At 36.6% G+C, this 12,485-nt stretch overlaps 1 protein-coding gene across 1 annotated transcript; it reads left to right on the top strand.

The window, feature by feature from the left end:
- Positions 1-1,730: 1,730 nt before the first annotated feature.
- Positions 1,731-8,333, top strand: FAM105A (family with sequence similarity 105, member A). Its single transcript, XM_008584465.1, has 7 exons — positions 1,731-1,884; positions 1,972-2,003; positions 2,100-2,191; positions 2,939-3,088; positions 5,101-5,229; positions 6,324-6,593; positions 7,388-8,333. Exons 3-7 carry the CDS (start codon positions 2,183-2,185, stop codon positions 7,559-7,561), a joined length of 732 nt encoding a protein of 243 aa, XP_008582687.1. The 5' UTR covers positions 1,731-1,884; positions 1,972-2,003; positions 2,100-2,182; the 3' UTR covers positions 7,562-8,333.
- Positions 8,334-12,485: the final 4,152 nt, after the last annotated feature.

Here is a 12,485-nt window from a genome sequence, read left to right as displayed (position 1 = left end):
CGATCCCGTTGCCGGTCCCGGTCCGGTACGGGCGCGACACTGAGGGTTGCGATCCGTTGCTGGACATGAAAAAAGACAAAAAGGAAAAAAAAATAGCTATTGTGACTCCACAAGGACTGTTAGAAAAAAATGTTTGCTACACAATTGCTTGTGAAAGTAAGAAATGGTAAGCAACCCAAAGGTTTATCAATAAGGCAATGCTTATGCATACTGAAATATACTGAGTCTATACTGAAATATTATACATTCATTAAAAAGAATAATGTAGATCTGTATGTACTGATATGGAACGATGTCCAACTTTTATGAAGAGGAAAAAACTGTAAAATCATGTGTAATATTCTATTTTCCTGAAAATGTTTATAGCTTCAATAAAGGAAATGATGTATCAGAAGAAATTCTAGTTCTTACATGAATTTAAGGATTTATTGAAAATATTTGCATGTACAGAATTTTCAAAGTTGAGAAATCAATCTGAATTAACAAAAATCTAAATTATAGATGTAAAGGCAGTATAGATTTATGTTTTTAAACTTATAAAAAGTTTCACTAAATTTCTAGGCAGGAGTAAATATATAATTTCAATAGCTAATCAACTGTTCTATTCTAAATAGATAATCACTTATTTTTGAAATGTCCTTTTCAATCATTATAAGTGTATTTTTTATTCGTGGGTAATTTTTTTCTTTTTTTGCTGACTCTTTATTGAGAGTGTAAATGCACATTAAATATTCAGATGATTAAAAATGCAATTGTAGATTCCACATTGATGAGGCTTTTACTATAGTTGTTCACTGGAATTTTACTAAATCCTGTGCTGTGGAGGAAATTATTTCGCAATGAACCCAAGGATGTTTGGCCATTATTCAGATGTCCTCTTCCTCATTTGTACTTCAGCATTTTATGTGCTCGAACATAATATAATTAGGAATCTACTGAGCATAGCAAAATATTGTAAGTTCACCCTTTGAGCTTTCTATGCCCTTTAGTTTTATCTTTTGTGAAATTATGAATCATAACATATATCACAATAAGCAGCATATCTAAGTCCATCTCATAGGCTCTTCTTTTAAGTGGTCCACTTTCTGGAAATGATGTCTGTGTGCCTGCTGTTTGAGTCATTCTGTGTTGCTAAAGTGATGCCATATATTCTGGCCTATAATGATGCAAAAATATGAATGTAGGCACAAGTGGCTGTTGGAGGCATTGCTAGAGTGAACCTGGTTTGATGGCTGCAGTGTACCTGAGGCTGAATTGAATCCCTGTAATTGTACATCCATTCACTAGATATGCAGCAAGAACCAAGTGCATGCCAGGCACTTTGCTGGTGCTTAAAATTTTCATTTCATCTCTCCCCAGCAGGGTCAGTCACCTTCATTTTACAGTCAAGAAAATTAAGCGTAAGAGGAGTTAGGATGCCACAGTCACACAGCTAGTAAAGTAGTAGAAGCAGGTCTGAGGGATTCTGAATCTGAAGGGATTCTCTTTATGTTCACTATCCCTCTTTAATTTTGTGGAACAAAGATGTTGTTATGTATATGACACTGATTATGGGAGAACTATGTGTTTCTTTAATTTTTGGATTGAATTTCTGAATACTTAAAAATATATTGATGTAAATCAGTGATAGACGTTTTACAGGTAAAATGATCTAATCTCTATGTACATTTTTCACTTAAATAAAACTGACTTGTGTAATTGTGATGTGGTTTTTATTTTTGTAGGAAGTGACCAAGTTTATTCCTGGACACTAGTTACAAGCCAAGCCTTAGATACTGTTTGGAGAATAGCAAAGGGCTCTGCAAAGTTGGCAGTTTCATTTCTGGTGACTGCCCTCTGCTACTTCAGGAGGCTGCATATTTATTTAGGGCACCAGCTAAAATGGTAAGTCATTGTATCATCTTTAAATTTCAAAAATACCCTTTAAATATAAAGTAGAATTTTGATGTTATTGTTCCCTTTATCTTTCAGGTGGATTGGATATCTACAGAGAAAATTCAAAAGTAAATATTTTCATGCATATTTTTAAGGTGCAGAGAGGGCTCAAGAAGGGAGGGGAATGGAAAAATTAACTGCCTTTTATTTTTGGTTTGCTCCAGGGAACCTCAGCGTGGAGGCAGAAGTTGATTTACTCAGTTACTGTGCAAGAGAATGGAAAGGAGAGACAGCCCGTGCAAAGCTGATGAGGAAGGTGTGTCTGTGTATAGACATTAAGGAAGAGGTAGAACTTACCAAAGTCAGAAAACAAACATTCCGTTCTGCTTTACTAAATCCAGAGATCAACCAATACCAGATGTGATGCAAGTAACAATTCAGGCTCTAATTTAAAAGCCAAACATCTGCTAGCCATTGGCTTTGGGCATTTTACCTAGAGCTGGTGCCTTCGAGGACTTTAAGTAAATTAGGTCTGTAATTTCAGGAAACTTGAGCACTGTGCTCTTTTTGGCTCTTTACTGACCAAGCTTACTAAACATCTGCGTGTGCAGTAGAGACTCTGTCCTTGAAGGTATCAGGCACCCTGACATAAAATATTTTGAGGATATTTAGAATTTTCCATTGGACCAGTCTTGGTAAATATTCCTAGCAGAGCTGCCCAAACCAGAAAAAAAAAAAAAAGGTGGGGGTTATATTTAAAGTACTCCTTAGCACGGTCTTAAAAGTATACAGTATTTTTCACTGTGGTTAGGTTGCATCCATAATCTACCCAAAATGACCTGCCCTGGCCCTGGGCTTCCAGGATTTATTACCCAAAAAGGATGTCACAGACTCTGTACACACACAAGTCACTTTAAAATTACATGCAGTCATATTCATAATTAATCATTGTTTCTGTTATACATGTTAGTTGGGAGGAACACCTCATGAAAATACAGTGAATTCACTTTCTTTTCTTCCTTTTCCAATGGATTTAATAGACAACTTTGTCTTGTGCTAACAGGCTTATGAAGAGCTGTTTTGGCGGCATCATATTAAATGTGTTCGACAAGTAAAGAGAGATAACTACGATGCTCTGAGATCGGTGTTATTTCAAATATTCAGCCAGGGCCTCTCTTTTCCATCCTGGATGAAAGAAAAAGACATTGTTAAGGTATGTCTTCACGCTGGAAACACGGAAATGTCATGTTGATGATAACTGCGACCCAGAAGCTCCTGGTCTTCTCTGGGCAACTTTGTACCCAGGGGATCATGAGATTGAAGGAACTTTGAGAGTTCATTTAGCCCATCCTCTATGTCTCACATCAGTTTGCTGATAAATCATTTCAGAAAGACAGTCATACTCAGTTTTGTTTTTAATGCCACCATCTTTTCTTGAGGGGCATTTGTCCTTTGTCAGTAACGTGGTCTAGTAAAATACTTTTTTACTTTACAGTTATATGTGCTTTAACAAATGCATACAGTATGAACACTACCCCAAAGATTCTCTTCTATATCTTCATAGTCAGTCATTCTCCCATCCTCAGTCCCTGGCAACCACTTATCTGTTTTCTGTCCCTGTAGTTTGCCTTTTCTGGAATGGTATATAAATGGAATCATCCAGTATGTTGACTTTTAAATCTGGCTTCTTTCACTTAGGCTAATGCATTTGCAATTCATCTGTGTTGTTCTGTGAATTTGTAGTTCATCCCTTTTTATTGTTGAGTGGTGTTCTTTTACGTGAATGTAACACAGTTGTTTATCCATTCATAGTTGGAGGCCATCTGGATTGTTTCCAGTTTTTGGCAACTATGAATAAGGTGTTATAATCTCATACAGGATTTTATATGAACATTAGTTTTCATTTCTTTCATGTAAATACCTAAGAGTAAGTTTGCCTGGTTGTATGGTATGGTAGGTGTATGTTTAACTTTATCAGAAACTGCAAAAAACTTTTCCACAGTGGCTTGGCCATTTTGCATCCCCACCAGTGATGTATAAGAGTTCTAGATGCTCCACATTCTCACCAGCACTTGGTGGTGTTGGGTTCTGTTTTTAGTGATTCTAATAGATGTGATTGGTATCACTGTGCTTTTAGTTTGTATCCCCCTATTGAGTAATGATGTTGAGCATCTTTTCATCCATAATCTTTATCCAATATTTGCCATCCATATTATCTTGTTGGAGAAGTGTCTGTTCAAATCTTTTATCCTTTTTTTTAAAAAAATTAGGTTGTTTTCTTATTATTGAGTTTTGAGAGTTCTTTAGATATTCTGTATACAAGTACTTTATCAGATGTGATTTGCAGATATTTTCTCCCAGTCAGTGGCTTTTTTTCTCATTTTTTTAACAGTGTAAGGCAGGACATTCTTGATGAATAACCTGAATTTTTATTTTGAATGAAGTATGCCTAATCTAGGATGTACATTTAAGGATCGAGGAGCAAAGAAGTATAAAATGTATGTATAGATAGGCACATGTGTTCTACTTCCTTAACATCTCTTACACTTGTTTTTATTAGTTACATTTATCTAGAAAATACTTGTCAAGTATACAGTGTGCTAGCCCTGTTGCTAGTTGGTGAGGACAAAGAATACAACAGAGACCCTGGGCTCAACAAGCTGAGTTGGGTGGGAAAATGTATTGGATACTTATGATGTGTTAGATTCTTACAGACACCATAATCTTATTTAATCCTAACAAGAGCCCTGTAAAGTAGACAGTATTATTGGTAGTTTACAGTGGAGGACAAGGCTAAGAGGTGAAATAACCCATGCTGGTTAAGTAATCTCTCAGCTGGTAAGTGACATCTAGGTTGGCACCGCAGAGTGCACTATTCTAAAATGCACCTGTTCCCTGATGTACTACACTGCTCCAACATCATTTGGTTAAAAATAATTTCTAAAAGGCTACATGTAGGAAGTTTGGTAAGTATTTTATCCAAAAAGATTGTTTCTATGGACATAATCCTATATTTAGGTTTTCATCACTTGTGAAATTCTGGAGTAAGAATATGATCTAAAAATCATGTAGTTCACAAATTAAAAAAAATGACTACATACTTTTTACTTAACTGTTATTATAGTTTTTTTTAATGAGGTAAGACTATGTGCTGTGACACATTCTAAATTGTGTGTAATGAGCATAGAGATACTAATCATTGTCTGCATCTACTTCCTTTTCAAGCTTCCTGAAAAACTGCTATTTTCACAAGGTTGTAATTGGATCCAGCAATACAGTTTTGGTCCTGAGAAGTATACAGGTTCAAACGTGTTTGGAAAATTACGTAAATGTGTGGAATTATTGAAAACACAGGTGAGGGTTAAAGGGAAAAAAACCAAAGACTAGAACTAAAAGCATACATCCCAATTGCAGCCAGTTTTCTCCGTGTCAGGCATATCACTTTATGTTAGGAAAATGCAAGTGGAATTGCTTCTCCCAGTAACTGATGACTTCTTTTCCTTGTTCTCCTTTCTCCTTGCAAGTAATGAATGAGAGCAATGTTGTTCTACATAATAATTAGCCCCATTATAGGGTAAAGAGGCCTCTCTGGGCTGCCTGGAAACCTTACCAATCATGTACCTTTGTTTCCCCAGGAAAATGTGGTGCAAGTCCCAGACAAAGTGCTCAGAAATACCCTTCTGGAATGCACCCTATTAATAACTTGGGCATGGCAGAGATGTAATAATTTGAGTTAGAGTTCTTCCTGCCTTTTAATAATGAATGACATGGATTTTGGATGATTGGAATGAATGTTGAGCCCACCACTTACTTGCTGGGTTACCTTCAGAGATAGTTTAACCTTTCTGAGCCATAGTTTTCTCATCTGTAAAAGAGAAATATGAATAGTATATATTCATATACTGTTGGTTATTGTGAGGATTCAGTGAGTTAATACATGTAGAGTGCTTTAAACTGTGCCTGGCACACAGTGAGTGTTAAAGAATGCTAGCACTATTCTTCGCTGGAATATCCTTTGTATAACCCAACTGTCCTAAGCAATTTTAGAAAACCGATTTGCTGAGGACTTTACGTAGCAGGTGGTGCTGTTTTGAAAAAAAATGTTTTATTTAAACTAGTTTGTTACTGTAAAAGTAAAAAATATATATCTTAGTCACCTTGGGCTGCTGCAACAAAATACTGTAAACTGGGTGGCTTAAACAATAGATATTTATTTTGCATAGTTCTGGAGGTTGGAAGTCTGAGATCAGGGTGCCAACAGGGTGGTGTTGTTGGTGAGGGCCCTCTTTCTAGTTTACAAACAGCCATCTTCTTGCTGTATCCTCACATGGTGGGAAGAGAACTAGCTAGCTCCCTGGCCTTTCCTTATAAGTAGTATTAAAATTATGCCATGATAAATGTATTCACTTTTATCCTTCTAAATTTTACTTTTACATCTGTGTTTTTAGTGGACTGAATTTAGTGGAATTAAAGATTATCACAAGAGAGGAAGTATGTGCAACATCCTTTTTTCTGATGCCATTTTGGAATACAAACTTTATGAAGCTCTAAAGTTCATCATGCTATATCAAGTCACTGAAGCGTATGAACAAATGAAGACTAACAAGGTCATTCCCAGTCTTTTTAGACTCCTGTTTTCCAGGGAGACATCAGCTGATCCTTTGAGCTTCATGATGAATCACCTGAATTCTGTAGGCGACACATGTGGACTAGAGCAGGTAAATGGGGTGGAAAAATGGAGTGTGTTTGATTAAGGATGATATGGACAATACTTGAACACAGGCGTTTGCGTTTACTTTCAGCAGTGGTAAAACCAACTGCGCAGGAGTGGCTGGTTGCTATTACTGCCCCACAAATGAGGAAAAAAATAGTAATAAACCTCACTGCTCTGTGCTGGTTGCTTTGTCTCTCCAGACCCATGTCAGAGAGTACCAGCTCTGGGAGTCTTTGTGACCTCGCACGCTGCTTCTCAGATAGTAATAGGTTCTTCCACACAGTTTAACCAGAAAAAGTCCCATTGGAAAGTGAGATAACTTTGGGAAAGCATTTGGTTACCTATTGCAGATATAGAAATTACTGAAATCTCTTAAACCCAGAAAGTGCTCTTATCCCCATAGAAAAGGGTTTCTTTTTTGTTTAGTTTTGCTTTCCTAGAGCTGAACAAAATTATCTGACAGTTTTACACAAATTGATTTAAAATGGTGTAAAACTGGTTGGAAAACAATGTAATTTTTATTGCAAGCATTCCTTTCTTTTTCATTAATTTTTTTTTTCCAAACAGCTTTTCCCTATGATTTCTTAGCACTAGTTTAGAGAGATGTTCCTACGCTTGTCTCCTTCCTTCCACACAATGGACATTTGTTCCTAATTCTGTGCCCACTCAGTGGTTTATGGGCGGGTCTGTAAACAAGTAGATTATTTCACAAGCTGCAGAAGACTACATCCCCCACTGTGGTGGGAGGCAGGAATTTGCAAATGTGTGTTTGTGATGTCCCTTTCATCTCGTTCATAGATTGATATGTTTATACTTGGATACTCCCTTGAAGTGAAGATAAAAGTGTTCAGACTGTTCAAGTTTAACTCCAGAGACTTTGAAGTCTGCTACCCAGAAGATCCTCTCAGGGAGTGGCCGGAAATCTCCCTGCTGACGGAGAACGACTGCCACTACCACATTCCCGTATGTTAAGTCTGCCACGGGCCAGGCACTGGCTCTTGCTAATGACAGTAGTCACACTTGCAAGTAAAGTGTTTCTCAAAAACCAAAGCTAGCATTTCAGCCATGGAAGGAACTAGGACTTTTCCTCTGGATTACAGGTACGCCAGATGGAGCAGTGCACAGATGATTTGCCTTTATTTTCAGTGATTTCCTCTGAGGCAGCTGCACTCATATATTTGGGGTTTGGTGGTTTGATCCTGTTCCTAAGGGGTCTGGTCACTTCACATGATGGCAGGCTTTTAAAGAGCACAAGGACGTTTAATATGGACAATAACAGGAGCAAAGCAAGAAGAAAACAAGTAGGGGACAATGGCAAATCTGGAAAGAAAGACTTTTTTTACTCTAACCTTTATATTCTTCATTAAAAATCTCATCTTGAGCTGATTTTGGATCATTGTAAATATGGTCTTATTTTAAAGCATTCCCTTCCCAGGAATCTTTGTTGTATATAATTTTCTAGAACCACTTGATTAATTTTAAAATTATGTGTATGTGTATATATATACATATATATGTTTACATATACACACATGTATACATGTATATACACACATAGACATACAAATAACCACTACTTTGTAATGTTGTACAGTTTATGTATCTTTACATTTTTTTTTACTGTCGTATCTGGCCAGTTTAATAGGTTTTATTTGGATAAAAAAGATAAATTCTGTAGATTAAGGCAACTGAATGACAATTATTGAACTGTCACAAAAATACTAAACTGTGGTATATTTGATGTATACTTACATTTGTATTTAATGTGTGGAATCTCAGTGTGGTAGACAGAATAATGCCCTCCTTCCCAACAATGTCTATGCCCTAAATCCCAGAACCTATAAATATATTGGGTTAAATGGCAAAGGAGAATTAAGGTTGCTGGTGGAACTAATGTACTAATCCACTGACGTTGAAATAGAAAAATTATTCCAGATTATGCAGGTAGGCCCAATGTAATCAGAAGTGTCCTTAAAAGGGGAAGAGGGACTTAGACGAATGGCAGAGTCAGAGGGAAATGTGAAATACTGAACAGTCAGAGAGAGATGAACCATTGTTGGCTTTGAAGATGGAGGAAGGGGCCATGAGCCAAGGAGTGTTGGTGGCCGCAGAAGCTGGAAAAAGCAAGGAAACAGAACCTCCCTTAGAGCCTCCAGAATGAACACAGCCCTGCCAACACCTTGATTTTAGCCCAGTGAAACCTATGTCAGACCTCTTATTGCAGAACTGTAAGGTAATAGATTTATGTGTAAGCCGCCAAATTTGTGGTAATGTGTTACAGCAGCAACCGAAAGCCAGTATTTCAGGCTAACTAATGTTTTTAGCTTTATTTTGGAAGTACTTTTCTAGCTTATTTTGGTAATCTTTATTTTGGAAGTACTTTGCTAGTCTGTTTTGTATTTCAATAAAAATAAAATAATTTTTAAAATCTTGCTATTGACATACCGGTTCAAAGTCAAATCCCTTTCTAAGAGTGACTTACTTAACAAGATGTTATGTGCTAACATTTTCCCACATGTTCATATTGTTTCTACAGTAAATAAAAAAGAGGTATGCTAAATGCTGTGGTGTATGAAATTAACATTCACATTCTTCTGCAATGAGGATGATCAGTTGTCTGTACTACAGAAGCCATACATTCAGCAGTGGGTTGTGCTCACTGTCATTTTATTTTCTGATTGAAGATTAATGAGCCCAGATCAAGAGGCTTTGCATTACCTTGATAGCCACACAAAACAAGAGTTCTTAATTGACCTCCACAGTCCCCTTCTGCTTGGAAAGTCTATGGTTTCGTTTAACCCCTGTCATTTAATTGTTAGAAGTCATCCCCTTGATATATTACTGTGACCAAGAAAGCATGAAGTCTATGCTTTCTGTTCACAAGTAGACATAGTGACAGCCTGCCGTAGGCTGCTGTGGCTGACATTTATAGAATTGCTGCTCTGAACTTTTGCCTCCAATTGAGTTGTCCAAGTATCTGGCATTTATGTATTACCACTCACCTTGAATGTCCTTACTCAATGTAATTATTTCCACATCAATCCAGGACTGAAAGGAAAAAATTTGTCACCAGAATTGGCAGTTTATAGCTCTGTGGCATCAATCAACCCATTATGCTTATCCTAACTGTGTGTTAGGGGTGCAGGGTGGGGTGGGGCAGGAATTCTTTAAATAGAGAGTCAAGACCAATTGTGACAAAAGGACATCCTGATATAGTGAAAGTACAAAGTAAGGAGACATTTAAATAGTTGCTATGTTTTGGGAAGGCATTAAAACATGATTTTTAGAGAGGAAGTATTGGGTGTTTTTTGTTTTGTTTTTTGTTTTTATTCACTTGTATAATGAATATAACAAACTAAGTAGCCAGATGGAGCTGCATATAAATTAGCACCACTTTTAAATGCCAGTAGTAAATTGGATGTGAGTATCCTGTGTGATGCCAACATTTAAATGTCTTTCTAACCTTATACATTTTAAATGATGAGAGAACTATAGCAAAAATGAAAACATAATGCCCTTGTTCTTTTCTGATTTTAGAATTAAGTTTCTCTCAAGTTTTGGCCATATGTGTTCATACTGAGAGGTTAAATGAATATTAATACAAGACTATTATTTTTATTATGGTAAAATATGCGTAATATAAAATTTACCATTTTAACCACTTTTAAGTGTACAGTTCAGTGGCATTAAGTTCATTCACATTGTTGTGCAAACATTACCACCATCTATCCTCAGAACTTTTTTAACCTCCAAGGCTTACCTTTTCCATAGGAGGCATGTTTAATTCCCCACCTGGTACCTGGATTGCTTTTACTCTTCACACTATCTTTTTAATCACACCCTTCTAATATGAGTATTTCCTCTGTGCCTAAATCCTCCTCAGTGGAGAAGTCCAATGTAAGGGAGGTTTAGGTGACCAAATGTATCTGGAAAATCATGTTTACTTTACCTCTAAGGTAAAGCAATAACTATAGGTGACTTCTGAGTTCAATTTAGGAACACTATCATTTGAAAGGTGCCCAAGAAACTTTAGTTCAGGGCCAGCCTGGGGACTTGAATTTCTTGGATGTGGGTCTTCATGGTCTTGAAACAAAACCGATGGTGAGTCATTTGAAAGCCCTAGGGCCTTCCATAGGGTACTGGAGAGCCCAGACTGAGCTGGTGTAGGATGGGCCCAGCCTCTAGGAGAGAAGAGCAGTCCAGATCAAGGGGCATTTATGTTAAATTTCCCAGGACTTTCATGCAAATGGATTTTGGATGGAATTGTTTGTTATTGTTCTCAGATGATTTTCTCCTATTTTAGTGGGATCAAAGAAATACAATTTTAATTCTGTCCAAGCTGGTCTTGGGGAGGAGAAAAGTCTAACTTTTCTGAATACTTGAAAAATGTTGGTAATTTCACATTAAAGAAGGTAAAATTTTTAAAAATTGGTAACAAATACAATATGTGAAAATCTATACAAATATGAATACAGGCATGACTAATTCTGGAATTAGCAACAACTTTCTCTTAAATAGCAAGTTTCTAAAGCTGTATGATTCTGTTTACAAGAATATATTCCTCACTGCTTAACAAGACTAATTACTGTGTGAAATAAACAATATATATATGTATTTTCATGGATCTAAAATCTTAATTGTCTCTAGGGTTGCTTGTCATAGTTGAATATTGTTTAATTACCTTATAAATATTATTGATTATATTTATGTATACTTTTCTCTGTAGCCATTCACTTTTTAAAAATTTTATCTTATTATAATTGACAATATAGCCATTGATTTTCCTTCAAATCCTATTTTTATTACAATGTCTATTTTACAGCTAGATGCAAAATTAAATGAGTCCAAATTATACAATCACTTCTATGTCATTTGCTCAAAATACTTGGGTCTTCCCTTAATTCCCTTTTGTTTTAATCCTATCATACTCCTTTAGGGCAAGAAAATGATTATGTTTAATATCAACATGGTTTATAACTGAATGGAAAAAACACTCACATATTCAGCCACCCCTGGACCAAAGTGCTCTGTAGAAGTGTATCCTTGTCTCTACACTTGAAGCTCATGAGGAGACTCGGGCTCTGTGTGGAAAGAGCAAGGCTTGAGAGCCATCGTGGATGAGTGCTGGATGCATGGATACACGTGGAGTAGCAACGTCATATTCCTAGCTGGTGTCTCTGAGAAATACCATTCTCCATTTAAAACAAACAAATTTCTGTATTTGATTGATCTACTGGTGCTTATAGTCAATATCATCATGTTTTAGTCCATTTTGTGTTGCTATAACAGAACTACCTGAGACTGGGTAATTTATAAAGAAAAGAGGTTTATTTGGCTTACAATTCTGGGACAGTTGCATCTGGCAAGGGCCTCAGGCTGCTTCTACTCATGGCAGAAAGTGGCAGGCAGCCGGCAGGCCTCTATTTAGATGTTCCATCTGAAGTTTTATAAATTAGGAACAAGAAAATATTCTTTGTGTACAAATAGACTATTTCAATGGGAAAAAAACATTTCTGTACTTCAGGAATGCTAATCAGAACATATTCCTGTTTTAAATAAACTATTTGAGCAGAAATGGGTTTTACAACCCATCTAGACTAAGATGAAAATACTTAAAACGAGCACTTTTTTACTTAAGTTCTCCTGAGTAAACTTCCCCCAAATTCTTACAAGTAAGTAAGTGACACTCATTGGAAGCAGTAAAATTAATGCCCCAGGGAGAGCATTAATCCATTCATGAGGGATCTGTCCCCATGACTCAATCAGTTTCCAACACTGCCACATTGGGGATCAAGTTTCCACATGAGTTTTGGAGGGGACAGCACATCCAAACTCCATCACATCAGGTCTTAGAAATCTGATCCCCAATGTGGCAGTGTTGAGAAAGTTTGGGTCA

The sequence above is a fragment of the Galeopterus variegatus genome, unplaced genomic scaffold (genome assembly GCF_000696425.1).
Source record: "Galeopterus variegatus unplaced genomic scaffold, G_variegatus-3.0.2 Scaffold3269, whole genome shotgun sequence".
NCBI lineage: Eukaryota > Metazoa > Chordata > Mammalia > Dermoptera > Cynocephalidae > Galeopterus > Galeopterus variegatus.
The sequence above is the reverse complement of the archived record's forward strand: the minus strand, read 5'-3'. Positions and strand labels throughout refer to the sequence as shown.

Excerpts from the sequence above, each read along its gene's own strand:
- FAM105A (XM_008584465.1), top strand. Across the intron at positions 3,089-5,100 it reads AAGAAAAAGACATTGTTAAG|CTTCCTGAAAAACTGCTATT; the intron begins GTATGTCTTCAC and ends TTCCTTTTCAAG. Across the intron at positions 5,230-6,323 it reads TGGAATTATTGAAAACACAG|TGGACTGAATTTAGTGGAAT; the intron begins GTGAGGGTTAAA and ends CTGTGTTTTTAG.